This window comes from Mauremys mutica, chromosome 8 (assembly GCF_020497125.1).
Source record: "Mauremys mutica isolate MM-2020 ecotype Southern chromosome 8, ASM2049712v1, whole genome shotgun sequence".
Lineage (NCBI taxonomy): Eukaryota > Metazoa > Chordata > Testudines > Geoemydidae > Mauremys > Mauremys mutica.
In genome coordinates this window covers 14,824,730-14,841,648 of record NC_059079.1, presented here as the reverse complement: position 1 = coordinate 14,841,648, position 16,919 = coordinate 14,824,730, and the positions used below count along the sequence as shown (strand labels likewise).

The 16,919-nt window shown below is 38.8% G+C and overlaps 1 protein-coding gene across 4 annotated transcripts in view; it reads left to right on the top strand.

Moving 5' to 3' along the window:
- MYSM1 (Myb like, SWIRM and MPN domains 1) overlaps positions 1 to 16,919 on the top strand; it is a 29,076-nt gene that overhangs the window by 5,533 nt on the left and 6,624 nt on the right. For 3 of the 4 annotated variants that reach the window (XM_045026085.1, XM_045026084.1, XM_045026083.1), the window contains exons 4-17: positions 483 to 560; positions 692 to 718; positions 1,259 to 1,337; positions 2,424 to 2,522; positions 3,436 to 4,214; positions 6,137 to 6,267; positions 9,470 to 9,573; positions 11,402 to 11,479; positions 13,319 to 13,407; positions 13,757 to 13,811; positions 13,898 to 13,948; positions 14,727 to 14,801; positions 15,170 to 15,358; positions 15,712 to 15,844. In XM_045026085.1, the coding sequence (XP_044882020.1) occupies positions 483 to 560; positions 692 to 718; positions 1,259 to 1,337; positions 2,424 to 2,522; positions 3,436 to 4,214; positions 6,137 to 6,267; positions 9,470 to 9,573; positions 11,402 to 11,479; positions 13,319 to 13,407; positions 13,757 to 13,811; positions 13,898 to 13,948; positions 14,727 to 14,801; positions 15,170 to 15,358; positions 15,712 to 15,844 (1,967 nt within the window). The remainder of the gene's footprint in view (positions 1 to 482; positions 561 to 691; positions 719 to 1,258; positions 1,338 to 2,423; positions 2,523 to 3,435; positions 4,215 to 6,136; positions 6,268 to 9,469; positions 9,574 to 11,401; positions 11,480 to 13,318; positions 13,408 to 13,756; positions 13,812 to 13,897; positions 13,949 to 14,726; positions 14,802 to 15,169; positions 15,359 to 15,711; positions 15,845 to 16,919) is intronic. The other variant, XM_045026086.1, reaches the window with a different exon arrangement.

Here is a 16,919-nt window from a genome sequence, read left to right as displayed (position 1 = left end):
CATTGCAAGAGCTCTTTTAATGCCACTTCTGAGAAACACTTCATGCTTATTGACAATATGAGAGCTCCTAATATTGCTGAGATACTTTATCCCAGTTAGCTGGTTAGGTGACCATATTAACAAATGTGAGTTACCTCTGTTTTCCTGTCCTTTTTCCTTTGAAATAAAGTACTTTACAGAATATTTTTTACCAAGGGAATAAGTTATTCAGACTTGAATTGCAAAAAGGCTGTGGTGTTTGATATTGATGAGAAGAAAATGTCCTACTACTGTGTCAAAGTCCTAAGGGAAAACAGGCTGTGGAGGAAGCAGAATGGCTAGTTTATTAGAAATAATGTGAGTATGTGGTTTACAAAGTCAAACAGTCACTTCCTCCTTTGTTTAACTCAATAGTATTTTAAACCAGTGGCAATTTTATCAGAATTTTTGTATGTATATAGTTCTGTTCTGTGTATCCAAAAATTCCTTAGTAAAGATTGCAGGTATTACTTATCTAATAAATCGCTTCCAGAAAAAATATGGCTTGATCAAAAGGAAGGTGACAAAAAATCTGTGAAAAGGTAAAATTGCTGTTGGGGGGGAAAGAAATGATGGAACAGTAGAAATTTGGGCCAGGAATGAGACTTTCTTTAAAATGTATATATTTGCTGAGATGATCAGCAGTCACTATTTTTTTGTTTTGTTTTTACAGTCCACATAAGAAAACAGGAAAAGTCATGTATGTACTTTTTGAATAATTGAGTTGTATTTTTAAGTGCTCTTTTTCATTTATGTTAAGTTACAGAACACTAGCATAAAACATCAGTTGTACCTCCCCTTTAACCTTTAATCTTGTTTCTTTGGTTGTGTAAGGTTGTTAAAGGGACATTGTCAACTTGACAGTTGCCTTTTGACTGTTAAATGGCCTGTATTAAATTAACTTGATTTCTGAAGGACATGTCCACATCACAAAAAAAGAACAATTACAGTTGGCATCCTACTGCTTGCAGTTTCCTTGTTGTCTGCCCCCCTCCCCTCCCCCCCCAGGAATACACCCCTCTGCAAAATAAGTTGTGGATGGGTGTTGTGTTGCCTTGAATTAACTTCTGTAATACAAAAACCTTCCAGAATTAGTTCTCTCATCAAAAGTATAAAAGTTTAAAACAAATCCCCTACGTTTCCGTTAAAGAAGTATAATAATCCACATTTCAGAAATAGTTGTAATCTTTTGGAGATGTGAATTCATTTAAAAGGCACTTGCATTTTCTTATTATTTTAGGGTTCGCTCACCTACAAAATCAGCAAGCTGCTCAGTAAAGTGGACAATAGAAGAAAAAGAGCTATTTGAACAAGGACTGGTAAATATTGTATTTTTCAGTGTTCAATTTTATGTAAAAAAAACCAAAAACAAAATAAACTAACTCATTTTAAAAAATAAATGCAATATTAACCCTTTTTCATAAAAAAAATGGAGTGCTCATTGCAAAATAAGATCCAGTTGCAGGATTTGGGCCTTAGACTGTCCCATGGTCTACTGATTTGTCTATTGCAGTGTTACAATAGTAGTGCTGTAGTTTACAAAGGAAGTGTCAAACGTGAAGGGGTGCCTTGAAATCTAGTAAACTGAAAAAACATTTTTCCCCAGGCACTAATGTATGCACGTTGGAGCTTTTTTTCTATGTTGGTGAAGAGCACAGCACAGTGGGACCCCAGCCTGGCTGTTGCCTCTAGACATTACTGTAATGTATGTAATAAATACACCAATCCCTTAATCATCCTGCTAACTTTTGTGACTTCCAGGTTGCGTTAGCATTGCCTTTTGTGCATAGTTAAAGACCCCAATCCTATAGAAACTCAACATATATTCTTAATACTGTGAGTTGTTCCATTTACTTTGGTGGGACTCACAGTGCATAAAATTAAGCATGTTTATAAATCTTTACAAGATCAGGGTCTGAATCTGGCCTTTTATTCATTCAGAGTACTTGGAGTGGAGGTGCACATATATGAACTGCTGGGTTTTTACTTTTTATATACAGTGTAGTTAAAAAATGGCATAAGGTGGCTATGTACAACTATGGACCTGTTTGGAAAGAACAGGACCAGAGTTCCAAGAGACTTATTTAAATTTAGTAGTGCTTTAATATAATGAGACTTCTATAATTACCTTCAATGGAACTCCTCAAGGTAATAACCAGTATGGTTTTTAGTGCTTTCAGGATCAGGCCATTGATGAGTCTCCACATAAAGGAGCAGTGAATTCATAATACTTATTGCTTAATCTAGCTGTCCAGTATCTAGGTAATACTACTCAATCGTTCCAAAAAGTGCTATTTTTGATTTCTAATAAACAATTGCTTCTGTAAAACTTTTTCTCCTTGTATAAAGAATGATGCTTAGATGTAGAAAACATTGGTTGATTTTAATTTATTTTGTCACACTAGGCTAAATTTGGCCGAAGATGGACAAAAATTGCCAAGTTGGTTGGAAGTCGCACTGTTTTACAAGTAAAGAGTTATGCCAGGCAGTACTTTAAGAACAAGGTAAATATGAAATGCCATTTTCTGTTAGTAAAAAAGTCAGTAGGGTGCAAGTATGCTCCTTTCATATATTTTGAATGCAAACATGCATTTATGGGACATTATTGTTGAAATATTGCTTATCTGCTGATTTTTAAATCTGAAATTTGACCTGGTTTGGAATTATTCTAATCTTGTTTGGAATTTTAAATCCTCTAACAAGCAATAAACAATATGGTGTGTTTTATAGGACACCCACATACTTGGGATACGTTACTAGATTGAAAACAGATTGGCCTCTGACTGCTCAGAAGTTGCCACTGTCCAATGTAATGTCATTTCCGACTGCCAGCTGAACTCTTCTGGGACCTTTTTTTAAAAGACAATTGTGTGTACTTTAGCTACTAATAAATATATATGGTATAATATCCTCTAGACTGGGCTTATTTTGAATATCAAGTGTCACGCACATCCATAATGCTGCATAAGTTGCTTAAAGTCTGCATTTTTCGATGGTTTACTTTTTAAAACAAAAATCAGTAAGAAAAACCTGAAGATGATTTCCTTAATGTATAGTTTCTTTTTATAAGTAAAATGAGCTGAGAGAATATAAATTAGCTGATGACTGTTAACTCTAATGCTAGATACCCACAATTCTGAAAGCTTTGCCAGCCAGTCCTTTCTTAATCCCTTTATATATATATAAAGTATAAAATAATGAAATATAGGACTGCCCTTTGAAGGAGAACATAATGAAAGCTGAACATTGGACCCAATTTAAAAAAGGCAAGCTTTGTAAATTAATACATAAAACTTAATGATCCCTCTAGACTGAACCAAATTGATTGTCATTGATTTTAATAGTGTTATTTTTCATTTAAACTTCATTATTGGGGAATGCTTAATTTTTCTTATAATCCATTTATACTTTCTTAAGGCAAAAACTGATGACTCTGGAAAAGAGGAACAAAGTCAGTACAGCAGCAATAGTCTTCCTGTTGAGGATGAAGGAGAGAAGGTGGTGGCATGGGCACCTGCAAACCTGAGGGGCCGTGCAGACCCTAACCTGAACGCAGTGAAAATTGAAAAGTTATCTGATGATGAAGAAGTAGACATCACGGATGAAATGGATGAGTTGCTTTCTCATGCACCCCCACCGGAACCCGGCAAATCTAAATTCACTGATATTCCGAAGAGTCCAATTCAAGAAACCAGAGGAAGAGAACTTACTTTTTGGTCTGCTGAATACAATTATGCAATTCCCCAGTTTGCAGAAGACAACTTTGAAAAGGCCGAGCAAGGCAAGGTAGAAGCACTGGAGTTTCCAGACATTGCAGCCACATGCTCTGAGAAACAGAGCGTGAATGGTGATGAATCTGTGAAATCAGTTTATCTGCAATTTAATGAATTTACAGAGAAAAGTGAGCAAGACAGAAAAGGGTCTTTTGATGACACCAAGCAATTAGTTGATCAAGAACTTAATGAAGAGCACAAGGACTTAGTTAATAATGAAATGCTTTTCCATCCTTCTTGCCAATTGGATGAAGAAAATCAAGAAGAAGCAGAGGAGCTTAAGCCACCTGATCAAGAAGTGGAAATTGATAGAAATATCATTCTGGGAGAAGAAAAGCAAGCTATTCCAGAATTTTTTGAGGGACGTCAGGCCAAAACACCAGAGCGCTATCTGAAAATTAGAAATTACATTTTGGATCAGTGGTAAGATAACTTGATTTCATTTTGTGATTTCATTCATTTCAACAGCTGATGTGCTGTTTTGATGCAGTTAGAACACACATGGAATTAATGGCCTAGCTCAGAATGCTGCCAAAATTCTGATATTTTAGCTGTTTTCACAAAATAGGTTGTGGGTGGGATATCCCTCCCCTTTTCACTTTTTTCTTAAATATAAAGGCACATTTTACATTTCAACAATTAAAAAGTTTTGGAGTATTATGAAAATGGGTGTCCATCTTCAGAACACATGGCTACAATTTATTCTAGAATACTTTCTCCAGTTTTGTCAATTTAGTGTATTATACCAAACAGGGAAGAGAAGATAGAGTAATACTGGTTAGTGCAATACTTTTAATTATTATCACACAGTAATGGTATGTCGATGGGATGCATATTACAATATATTCATGGGTCTGGTATATATCTTCTATATTCTGGGTCCTGTCCTTCAGACCTTACATAAAATTCCCACTTAGGTTGTTCTCTAGTGATGTCTGTAATATGTCCATTCTTCAGTCTGGGACAGGTAGGAGACTGAAAGACTGAATTTATAGAAAGTCAGCTATTAAGAGTGGCTATGTTAGAGCAAAAAGTGATAAAAACCATTTTTAAAATGGGTCCTTCTCAACAGAGAGTAGCAGGGGCGGCTCTAGAAATTCCGCCGCCCCAAGCAGGGCGGTGCGCCGCGCCGCTCGCGCCGCCCTTCCCCGGTCCCGCAGCCGGGGCAGAAGTGCCTGCGGACCGTGCCGTGGTCCCGCGACTCCGGTGGAGCATCTGCAGGCATGCCTGCAGGAGCTCCTTCCGAGCCGCGGGACCAGCGCACCTGCCGCAGTCATGGCTGCGGGAGCTCAAGCGGAGCCGCGGGAAGAGGGGACCCTCCGCAGTCATCCCTGCGGCAGGTCCGCTCGTCCCGGGGCTCCGGTGGACCTCCCGCAGGCATGACTGCGGAAGGTCCGCCGGAGCCAAATGCCGCCCTGCCAGGACAATGCCGCCCCATGCGCCTGCTTGGGGCGCTGGGGTCTGGAGCCGGCCCTGGAGAGTAGTATTCAGAGACTTGAATATTGTACAGTTCATCTCCATGGAGCCATTTTAAGGAACCCATGTTTTTACTGTGACAGGCTAATTTGCCATGCAATTTGTTCTCCTGTAGCTTTGTTTTCTGAGTTTAACTGTACTAACTTTAAAAATGTTACAGTATTCTCTCAGCTCTAGGTTAATTGCCTTATAAATTGATAAACTATTCGCTAGTTCTGGAGTAGTTGTAAGCGCCCATATTTCTAGGGAAATTTTGACAGACTTCAAAGCAGTAAATGTGCATGAAGGATAAAAAACAGGATTATCACACAGGAAGCTACAAGTTGTTTATGCAATTACTTAAAATAATTGTTTAATACAATAGAACATGTGATACAAAATGGGAACAAGTATTTTATTTTAACAAGATCATTTCATTTCAATAACTTGTCGCTCCCTGGCACCATTCATTTCCAGGGCCTATATTTTATGCTGTGTGTGGATATCTTTTTCCCTGTGCATGTATTTGAATAAATCTGCACAGCCTCAAACGCCATCATAAATTAGCACTTTTCTATAAAGCTTAGATATCTGTATGGATACTCTGACTATTCCTTATGTTCTTTTTCATAGAGTGTGCTTTAGAAAACAGCCACTCAAACAGTACAATCCTACTTCATGAGTAGCTTTTTGGGGGTGAATATAAGCTTGCTTACCACTAGCATTCTAGGTCTGAGTGTTACAAATGTTAAATAGAATCTCCCAATAATTCCTGTAGAAAAAATACAAGGAAATCCAAATGACTTCACAGAACAGTTAAACTATTCTTTTTTTAAATTTTTACTGGTCCATTTTATTTTTGTTTGAAAATGTCCTATGATTTATTTTAGGGAGCGATGTAAACCTAAATACCTGAATAAGACTTCAGTACGGCCAGGCCTTAAGAACTGTGGTGATGTTAACTGTATTGGACGGATACACACGTACCTGGAGTTAATAGGAGCAATTAACTTTGGCTGTGGTAAAAAGAACATTTTAATCTGCATCCATTCAAATTATAACCACAATGTTAACAGTATCTGTTATTGGTCAGAAACCATTTGATAAGTTGTGTACGTTATATGAGGTATAAAAATCAAGGTGGAGAGAAATCTGTATTTTCAAAAGATTTTTTTGAGTTAAATTCATTCCTGAGTACCTTCTGCATTCAGTCCAATCAGAACTATCCATGTAGGTAATCTTCATCCCATCTCCCTTTTTCTCTGAAGTCTCCAGTACATAAGAACATAAGAACATAAGAAAGGCCGTACCGGGTCAGACCAGAGGTCCATCTAGCCCAGTATCTGTCTACCGACAGTGGCCAATGCCAGGTGCCCCTGAGGGAGTGAACCTAACAGGCAATGATCAAGTGATCTCTCTCCTGCCATCCATCTCCATCCTCTGACGAACAGAGGCTAGGGACACCATTCTTACCCATCCTGGCTAATAGCCATTTATGGACTTAGCCACCATGAATTTATCCAGTCCCCTTTTAAACATTGTTATAGTCCTAGCCTTCACAACCTCCTCAGGTAAGGAGTTCCACAAGTTGACTGTGCGCTGCGTGAAGAAGAACTTCCTTTTATTTGTTTTAAACCTGCTGCCTATTAATTTCATTTGGTGACCCCTAGTTCTTGTATTATGGGAATAAGTAAATAACCTTATTTCATGTAAGCTCTTTGGGGCAAGTACCTCGCCTAATGGCGTCCTGACCTGTTTGACCTCCCACCCTTGTCATCATGTAAATCCTAATGGACTACTTGTATGAATAGGTATTAGTAGGTATAAAGGTTGCAGAATATGGCTCTAAGATTATTAACCTTCTGAAAGAAAATTAGTTGTGCTTTTGTTTTGCTTTTACATTTTCAAAATACTTAGTGTCTTCAAGTAAGGATTCTGATTATTGACTGCACTTTCTCATAAGATGGGAGAAGCATAATTTATTGAAAATTAGCAGTTTAACCTGTTTCTTTAGCTAACCTGGTATATAGTTTGAAGGAACGACAGCTGTCTTGTGAGTGAAGGTACATTCTTACAGCCCCTCCTCTTGTCCTAGAGTCTGTACTATGCAATGTTCCCTCTCACTCTGTCGGTTGATGGCAGAGCAAAGATTGACAGTCAGCCTGGGGCCAGGACAGCCTCTTTGTGGATAACTTGAGTTCTCTGCCTCCACTCCTGGGCAAACATGGGATCTCCTTGTTGTAGCAAAGCCTTCAGGATTGGACTAGCAAAAACATCTTGAATTTGACTAATTGGAGACTCCTAGAACTGTGGGTTTCTAAGCAAGGTTTGCCTCAGACCATGTCTGGGGCCCCACTTCCAAGAAGACCTCTTAACTTGGCAAGAGGCTTCAGAAATTTGCCCAAATATGGGCGACATGTACTTCGGACAAATAGATGCTATGGGCAGTTCTGCAGGGTTATGCCAGTAGTTCCTCAGAGATAAGTTCATAGTATTTCCCAGATCAAACAACTTAACCAAACACCAAAAACTAAAAGCCATCTTGGCATTAGGGCAGTACAGCTGTTATCAACAAGACAGATTTTGTGGGGTGTACTTGGTATTTTTAGTGATCCTAAAGAAGAATGGGGACAGGAGCCATGTTAGATCTCAGATCCTTCAGCAAATCCACCAGGTCTCTGAAGTTCTGATTGAAAACACTAAAGTCTGTCATTACGACTCTTATCACCCTAGTACTTAATGACTTCAGTAAATCTCAAGGAGGCTTACCTTCATGTGATAGTCAAGGAGAGTCACTGGAAATTTCTGCCCTTCTGTTATAATGGGAAGCATTTTTCAGTACAGGGCTCCCCATTTGTACTAGTGTCTGCCCCACGAGTCATCACGAAGATCCTGGAGGTCTTGCATTCTCAGAGAAAGGGGGTACATGTTTATCCCTACTTAGGACAAGTACTTGAAAAGGAGACTATCAGATCAACCTTCAGCATCTAAAGGAGATTGTAACCTGCATCCAGGATAATGGGTTTCTGGTGAACATGCAGAAGACTCTTCTCTAGCCATCTCAGTGAGTTTTGCTTTTAGGTGTGATCAGAGACACCATTTCAGAGGAGAGACAACAGAACACCCTCTCTTTAATTCACTAAGTGTCATCTGGTCATCAGATATCCCTAGAAGTCCTTGATACAACTCCTCAGTATGCTAGTTTCATATGTAAATACTCTACAACAGACCAGATTTCATCTAAGGATGCTTAGATATGTTTTTCTTATCATAGAAAGAAATTGCACCCAATCAGGAACAGAGAATCACTGTTCCAAAGTGAATCACTTCCTACCTCAAGTGGTGGACTGAATCACCTTTAAGATTCCAACAGCGTGTCCAGAATCAAAACTGGTGAAATTCACGATCATCATTACTGTAAACTTTCATGCATGGGGAGCACTCCTCATCAGGACAGTGGCTAATGGGACTTTGTCCAGTTTGAAGAAGAGGAGGCATATAAATGAGCTAGAGCTCAGGATGATCAGACTACCCCTCCTCTGCTTTCAAAAGCCAGTCCACCAGCATCATGCATCTCACAGCTGATGACACCACTGCAGTTGCATACATCAGCCAACAAGGGGGAATGAAATCTTCCTCCATCCACAAGGAAGTGATACATCTGCTGACTTTGTTAGAGCATCATCTCTCCCCCTAAGCGATCCATATAATGGCTCAGCAGGAAGGACCTGGAGCTTGAATCCTTCTCTGTTTCAGGTGGTGTAGAAAAAGTTCAGGGTTCCAATCACAGATCTCTTTGCCTCAAGGGAAGGAATCAATGTTCTGTCTCAAAGGTGGCCGTAATGCTTACTTTACGGCTTTCTCCATGGACCTCTACTGGCAAGGGTGAGAAAAAAGATCCTAGAGGAACCAGCCACCATCCTCTTGATTGACTCATATTGGCCCCACAGCTAGTAACTTTCAGCTTTGGCAGCCACCATTCTGGGATTCTCCACAGGTGATGATCTTGGCCCTTAGCTGTGTGTGAAACTTTGTTCTGCCTCCAACCTTCGGAGAGGGAGAATGCCCCACCGTACAGACTGCTGGACATGGAGGGTCTTAGAAAGAAAATTCACAGATAACGAAGTTTTCCTTTCCTAAAGTTGGTATGCTACTGAGTAAATATGGAATTTTTATTTACCAGGATTAGTGAAGAATAATGTGTGCTCTCTGCATTCCTATAGAACAGGCTGTGTATAACAGACCACAACCAGCTGATAAAACACGATCCAAAGAAGGCAAAGACACCATAGAAGCATACCAGCTTGCTCAGCGTTTGCAGTCTATGGTAAGATGAAAATAAAAAGTTATATGTGTCAGTAATAGGGCCTCTTCAACTTTCACTTCTGATACAGGGCATCTCTCTGAATTTCTTCTTAACCTATTCAGCTTTCATCACTTTCCTGTGTGTTCTTTGATTCAAGTGTCTGCTTTAGCACCAGTGTTACTCTTTGTCATACCTGTCCTAATTACTATTCTATTGCACAGTTGGCTTCCACTCCAACTTGCTCATTCTTATCTGTCTGGAGCTAGAAAACCCAGCATAATTTGTATCTGTGAGAAAGCATTGGAGTGTTCTGGCAGCATGTAGTGCTTACATTTTAATGTGTAAATTTACCAAGTTTTTGGAGTGACTTATTTAGAGCTCAGCATTTATAACCAAGCATATATGGGACATTATAAATAATTTATTGCTTCATTAAAAGAATAAGATTTGCAGGATAATTATGTAACAAGTGTATGCCATATCCATTTTTTATTTTGCTGTAAAGATATCTTATGTATTTAAATCTATTGGTACAAGGAAACTAAATCAACCCCACAAAGGAAGTGGCAGAAAAGAACATCCATATATGAAATAAAAATGTTATGCAGAAACATGAGCCATACTCAATACTGTTTGCATCACAATTTGCAATTCTTTACCAGTATATTTAGTCTTGGCAGTATTCGATTTAAATCGATGTCCGTAAATGTTGATTTCAGCTGACACACTGAAATTGATGAAAAAAAAAATCCATTAGTAACAGTTGATGCAAGTGCAGCCTCCCCCTCCTGCACCTTGTGCCTGCAGGGATTGGGTGATATTGGTTCTGTGGCAGCATAGATTGAGCTTTCTGCAGCCATGCTATTATGGGAGTGAGTGAGTGGGTCTTGACAACGAAGCTGCAGAGAGCTCCTTCCGTGGCTGCAAGGCTGATGATGCTGGATCGCTGCAGGTGCAAGGTGCAGGGAAGGCTGAAGTCCTGCTTGGGGACAGAGCCATTTGGCAACAGGATAATTGCCCTGTAGGTGGCAGCTCATCTTCCACCTCCCCTTGCAGTCCTGGCTGGGTGTCTCTGCTCTGCCCTGCCATGACCGCAGCCTTCCCCACACCATGCGCCTGCAGGGAACGGGTGTCACCCATACTGCGGCAGCACAGGGAGCCCTCTGAGTGAGCAGGGCCATGACAACAGAGCTGCATTCACTCACCAGTCAGGAGTGTGGGGGCTGTCCTGCCAGGAATTGTGCGGCAGCAGTATGGCCTTCCCTGCAGCCAGGGGCTTGTCATTGTCCTTGGCGCCTTGGCTAAGGGTCTTCGTTTTGCCAGGCCTCCCTGGCACCTAGCGCCTCAGTGTCTTGGGCCCCTCAGCCACACAGGGAGCCCCGTGTAGCCGTAGTGTCGGTGCTAGCCTAACTCCAACTCTACCCTCCCACTGCCCAATTTCCCACAACTGTAAAAATAAAAACTTAAAAATAAAAATAAATATTAATTGTTTAAATTGAAGAAAAAAGAAAAAAACAAGAAAGAAAGAAATCTGCCAAGCCCACATATACTAAACCATGCTGTCTGTACTAGATGGATGGATCCATGGATTTTTTACTCAGGTACTTACTGTATTGCTTAAGGAAACCTTTTCCTGATTTATTTCTAGAAAGGTTGCCAACTGTTGAATATAAACGAAAGTAAAGAGTTCTCTGTTATTCAGTGGGACTATTCTGGGAGTCTTAATGCTTATGAGCCGCTGACCATTTGGATGTCGTTTTATGGCTGATTAAATTCAGCAAATGTCGGTGCTTTGATGTGCGTGGATTGATGATGTTTGACTAGTATTTTATCTGCTTCTTACTTACAGCGTACAAGAAGACGGCGTGTGCGAGACCCCTGGGGAAACTGGTGTGATGCCAAGGATTTGGAAGGACAGACATTTGAGGTAACTCTTCTTTTTTTAAACTGTTCTGGTAGATCTGATTCTTGTTGACCATTTATCAGATGATATCTCATCAAAGGCATTAGAAAAAATGATTGCACAATAAGCATTAAAATTACATTTGTTCTTTTTGAAACCATGATTTGAAAATAGTATTGGAGCAACTGTTAGGCAATTGTGCTAATATGGTGAATGTACTTTGAGTACGCATGTCCCAAACATGTCCAGTCATACTATAAAGCATACACTATGTCATGGCGTGGCCATAATGTTTCTTATTTTAATTTGCAGATTTCATCAGTCTTATTCCCATTCAGTGAAAAGTTGCTCTTCATTTCACATCATATAAACCTTTTGTGTATAAAAAAAGTAGCTCTAATTCAACATTAAGGTTGAAATATCAAGCATTCATAAATCTGGAATTTGGTCGGTCTTTATTCCATATTGTCAGCAATAAGAGTAGAGTTTTATCTTTAAAAAAAAAAAGCTTTAAACATGCTTCATAACAAATAAAACTGATTTGATGCTTGCCTTGCTTTGTAGATCTTTTATAGTGACTTCAAACCCCCCCCTCCCCCCAAACCAACAAAAAACCTTCCTGAAGACTATGTACTACGTTAGGCAGTTTCTTTACATCACATACTGAGTTTTATATGTTGCATAAGAAAGAGAGCATGATAGATGTGTGACTGACCAGTTCCCACCTTTACCTTGGGTTTTTAGCTGTAAGACAGTGGGGACCTTATAGCAGGTTCAGTGAGTGGTTATCATGGGGAAAAAATAGAGCATTTGTGATCTACCTAGAAAGCACTGTTTTAGTGAACTAGACCTAGACCTAGCAGTCAGGAGACCTGGGTTTCAGTCCTGATTCTTACACTCTTTACTGTGACCTTATTAAGGCTAGCTGAGGTGGAAAGAAAATTAGGCCTTTTAGGTTTCCAGCCCTGTACTTATTCCTCGAGGGATAGAGTTTAGGAAATGTGAACAGTGCCATCCCCCTCAACAAAATTGTAATACTGTAATATTTTCCAAAGTTTTGAAGTGTTTACAAGTTTAGATGACACTGAAATATTTCGCAGTGCCATCAACATTCAAAGTCAATATAGACTAAACAGTTGGCTATTGTGTGTCCACAGTCTTAGTGTTCTAAACCTTAGAATGAGCAGAGAAACTTAACAGATAATCCTACTCTTCCTGGTTGGGGAAAAATGTGTGACTTAATGACATCAAAATTACTGAACCACTGTACTTTCTTTCAAACTCAATTTGTTTATTAGATCTCATTGAAATCTAGAGAACACGTGCAGTTTAAACAAAATCAATTTTTCTAACATTAAATTATGTATGTACAAAATGTCACTCACAAGACAGCCACGCTTCATGATTGAGGCAAGCATGGGATCTAATAACTAAAATGCTTGAATGGCTTTGGCTGCTGCATCTACCATTTCCTGCAAAGAGTGATCTTTAGGTTGAGACAATGTGGAAAATTTCAGCACCAAAGAGGAACTGCTTTGAGAAAGTTTTGACCAGCTAATTATAATGGCAGTTGTACTTATGCATACATTTGACAGTGAAGGCTTATGTGAGATGTGGGTTCCATTACTTAAACTCTGATTAGATCAAGCCTTGGGGATGATAAGAAGAGTCTCTTCCATCTTCCTGCAAAAACAGATCCATGTGTCACTATTTTCACACTGCATGGCGTATTCTGGCTGTTTCAGTGCATAATGAGTGATTCAGTGACAAAAGCTGCGAGCATGGCAGAGTGCAAATTAGTGTCCAGATTCTAAGTATTTTGAAGGAGCCTGGAAATCATTACTGATAAAATTTGTTTTTTAGCATCTCTCTGCTGAGGAGCTAGCAAGAAGGAGAGAGGAGGAGAAACTTAAACCTGCAAAACCTTCTAAAGGATCAAGACAAATAAAAAGGTTTTCTTCTTGTGTGCTGTTTGCTCTGCAATATCTCTTTTGAAAATAGAGATAATTGGCTTGCATAGATTCAAACCTAAATGTTATGAATCGTTACTATGTAGACACATGCGCTTTGCAATCTAGATTTTTAAACAGTCTGACATCACAATTGTAAATTACAAAACTACTGTTTAAATTCATGGGTGTAAATTGCTAAATTCCAGTAATTGGGGACCAGTCACTGGAGCGGGGGGATGAGCAACTCCAAGAAAGGAGGAGCTGTTGTTGGGAGAAAATGTGATTTATTTCAAGACTTTTTTTTCATTGATTGTCCTTATCTTTAGAGAAATTTTCTTTCATTTTGTAGTTCCTTTGATCCCTTTCAGCTGATACCTTGCTGTTTCTTCACTGAAGAAAAACGAGTAGGTACATATTCATGAATAATCAAGAACATTCATTTATGTACTTACAGGATGTCTCTTGTACTCATTATTGCTTGTCATTTCAGGAACCATTTCAGGTGAAAGTGGCTTCAGAAGCACTTTTAATAATGGACTTGGTAAGGATTAAGCATTGTTTTATAATGGACTAAAGTATATATTTTGATATATCCCCATTTTCCTCAATTAGTTTCCTTCCCATTTAGAGCTAAAAGCAAGAGTCTACTACAGGAGAAATCCCAAACTGCTACATGTCCTTAGGGTTGTGTCTATATATTTTACTATAATAATAACCATAGTTTATGCAAGCTGTCTACAACATGAATGGCTGTTAATGCCTATTCTTGTTCCAGATGAAGTTACTAGAGAGTTGTCACTCACTTAAATAAGAGCAATAACAGATCCGTACTCAGTTCCATTTCTCCCAGGATATCCATCTTCTGTGATAGGAGTTGCTCCAAAAGAAACATTTCTTCATTGTGCATGTTACCACTTAGGAATCCATTGGGATCATTACTCTATATGCCTAGCAATCCAGAAGATGATTCAGTATTTGCGTATTCTCTTTATAAAAACAAAATATGCCATGCCTGGCCAAAGTCTTCTCAGTTGTGACACAGGGTTCCTGGTGTTAAATGGTGACAGTTTCTCCAACTACAGCACCTCATACATACTTAATACTTAGATGGGTGGCAAAGATCATCTTTATTCAGTTACTTTAAATTGAAACACACAATTTCAGAGTCTTTATTATTCTCAGTTTTCCTTCTAAACCTTACTGTGAAAGAACCTGTGAAGACGGTGTTTTATAATGTAAATCCAAGATTAGCAGTTGTTATGAAAATGGATATTTTTAACAAATATTTTAAGTAATGTGTATATATTATATATCTTTAGCATGCTCATGTTTCCATGGCAGAAGTAATAGGCCTGTTAGGCGGAAGATACTCTGAAGCTGATAGAATTGTTGAAGTAAGGTTTTGTTTTGTTTTGTTGTTCTTGGGGGTGTTTTTTGGTGGGGGGTGGGGAAGGGTTTCAGTGTTCATTCTGCATTTCACTAAAAGTATTGGTTAAATGCCTTATATTGAAAAAAATCGATGCAAGAGTTAGTGTCCTACAGATTATTGAATTAGTTGTTCTTTAGTCTTAAAAAGTTGAAATTTGGAAAGTTAATTATTGTAATCTTGACGTTACAAAATTTAAGATCTCATAAAAGTATCTGGCTGTCATATCTCTTCTACACTTGCATAAGAGAATCTAGTATTTAACATTGATTTATGATTGGTTTAAATGTGTTCACTCAATGTTTCCATTTACCCTTATGTGGATGTTATTTACAGATTTGTGCAGCAGAACCATGTAATAGTCTCAGTACAGGACTACAGTGTGAGATGGATCCAGTGTCTCAAACTCAGGCCTCAGAAACCTTGGCTGTTAGAGGGTACAGTGTTATTGGGTGGTACCACTCTCATCCTGCATTTGACCCCAACCCTTCGATACGAGATATTGACACTCAGGCTAAATACCAGGTACTCTTTGTGTGTATGTTAAAAAAACCTTTCATTTCTGGTATTTATAATTTAATACGCTTAATGCAATAATGGTTCTGGTTTGCACAACTGAAAATCATTTTGGTTGTCAATTGATTTTTAGCTTTACAGTGATTAATTTAGATATTGTTTAATTGAAATTGAGGGAAGAAAGGATAATAAATGTAATATTCTATATTTACATTAGTGGGGGTAACCTGTTTTTCAGATTCATAAGGATTTACTAATGTCTCTCTCTACCTTCTAATTTTTTAACATAAAAGATAGTTGGAAGAGGAGTTTGTATTGCACTTAGGAAATATATTACTAATTTTATTTTTTCCTTCATTTAGAGTTATTTCTCCAGAGGCGGGGCAATGTTCATTGGAATGATCATAAGTCCTTATAACCGAAATAATCCTCTTCCATATTCCCAGATTACTTGTCTGGTTATTAGTGATGAGATCAGTTCTGATGGCTCATACCGTAAGTATCTGAACTAATTACTTTTACCTCACTCCTCTTGATCCTTCAGGATTTTAGATGGAAAATTTAGATTCTTAACACTTGAACAAGGGCTTGAAGGATTCTCTCATCTCTGAAGCTGGGCAGCTTTCCGTGAAATAGAGGGGCTTAAACCATCAGTTCCTGCATAATCTAACTTTTACTTTAAAAAACCATTCGTATTTTGTGACCTCATGAGTGAAAAGAAATACTTCCAACTATACAGAGATCTAGTATTGTCTTCATGGCTGCATACAGACATGTATTGTCTCTGTTGCTGCTCATGGCTTTCCCAAATCACAGCCAAATGAAGTTATCAAGACCGGTCAGTTTCACTGTTGGTATTCAGAACTCTGTGGACACCAGTGAAACCCTTAAGAATTAAGTCACTTTCACTCTGCTGCTTCAGAAAACTATGAGCAGACACAGGCATGGAGGGGAGGAGGACCACACTATCACAGAGACCTAGAAAGAGGGGTGGAAAAGCAAATAAGAGAGATTGATGAAGGGGTAGAATAACTGGAGGCTACTTTTCAGTAGTTGGGAATTTGCTGGGCAGAGGGGGTTCACGCTAATCATACCTATCAGCCAGAGGCTAATATGAAAAGATGTAGTCCCAAACAGATTCCCAGATTAATAACTTGGCAGGAATCCCAGCTCTCTCCCCCTTTCCAGCAGTACAAAATGGGCTACTTATAAGGATGTTGCCCATAGACCTTCCAGGTTTGCTCCATTTCACCCAGTTTCACATGTCAACTCTGGCTGGTAGGTTTATTCTTTTGGCTAGTGAGTATCTCTTAAATTTATCTATTTTTGACTTGGATATTTTGATAACTAATAAATAGCATGTAGGGGGGGCAAAATGTTGATGGGGAAAAAAAACCTGACACCTCACAGAAGAATCTGAATCCCATTCCATGTAGACACCTTTCATTTAGCCTTTCATTTTTTCTCATCTCATGTGTTATATGATGTATTTTCCCCCTCATCTTTTAAAAAAAATTCCTAGAGACACTTCGTATAAAAATTACAAGGACTATAAGAATTGATCTGTTTC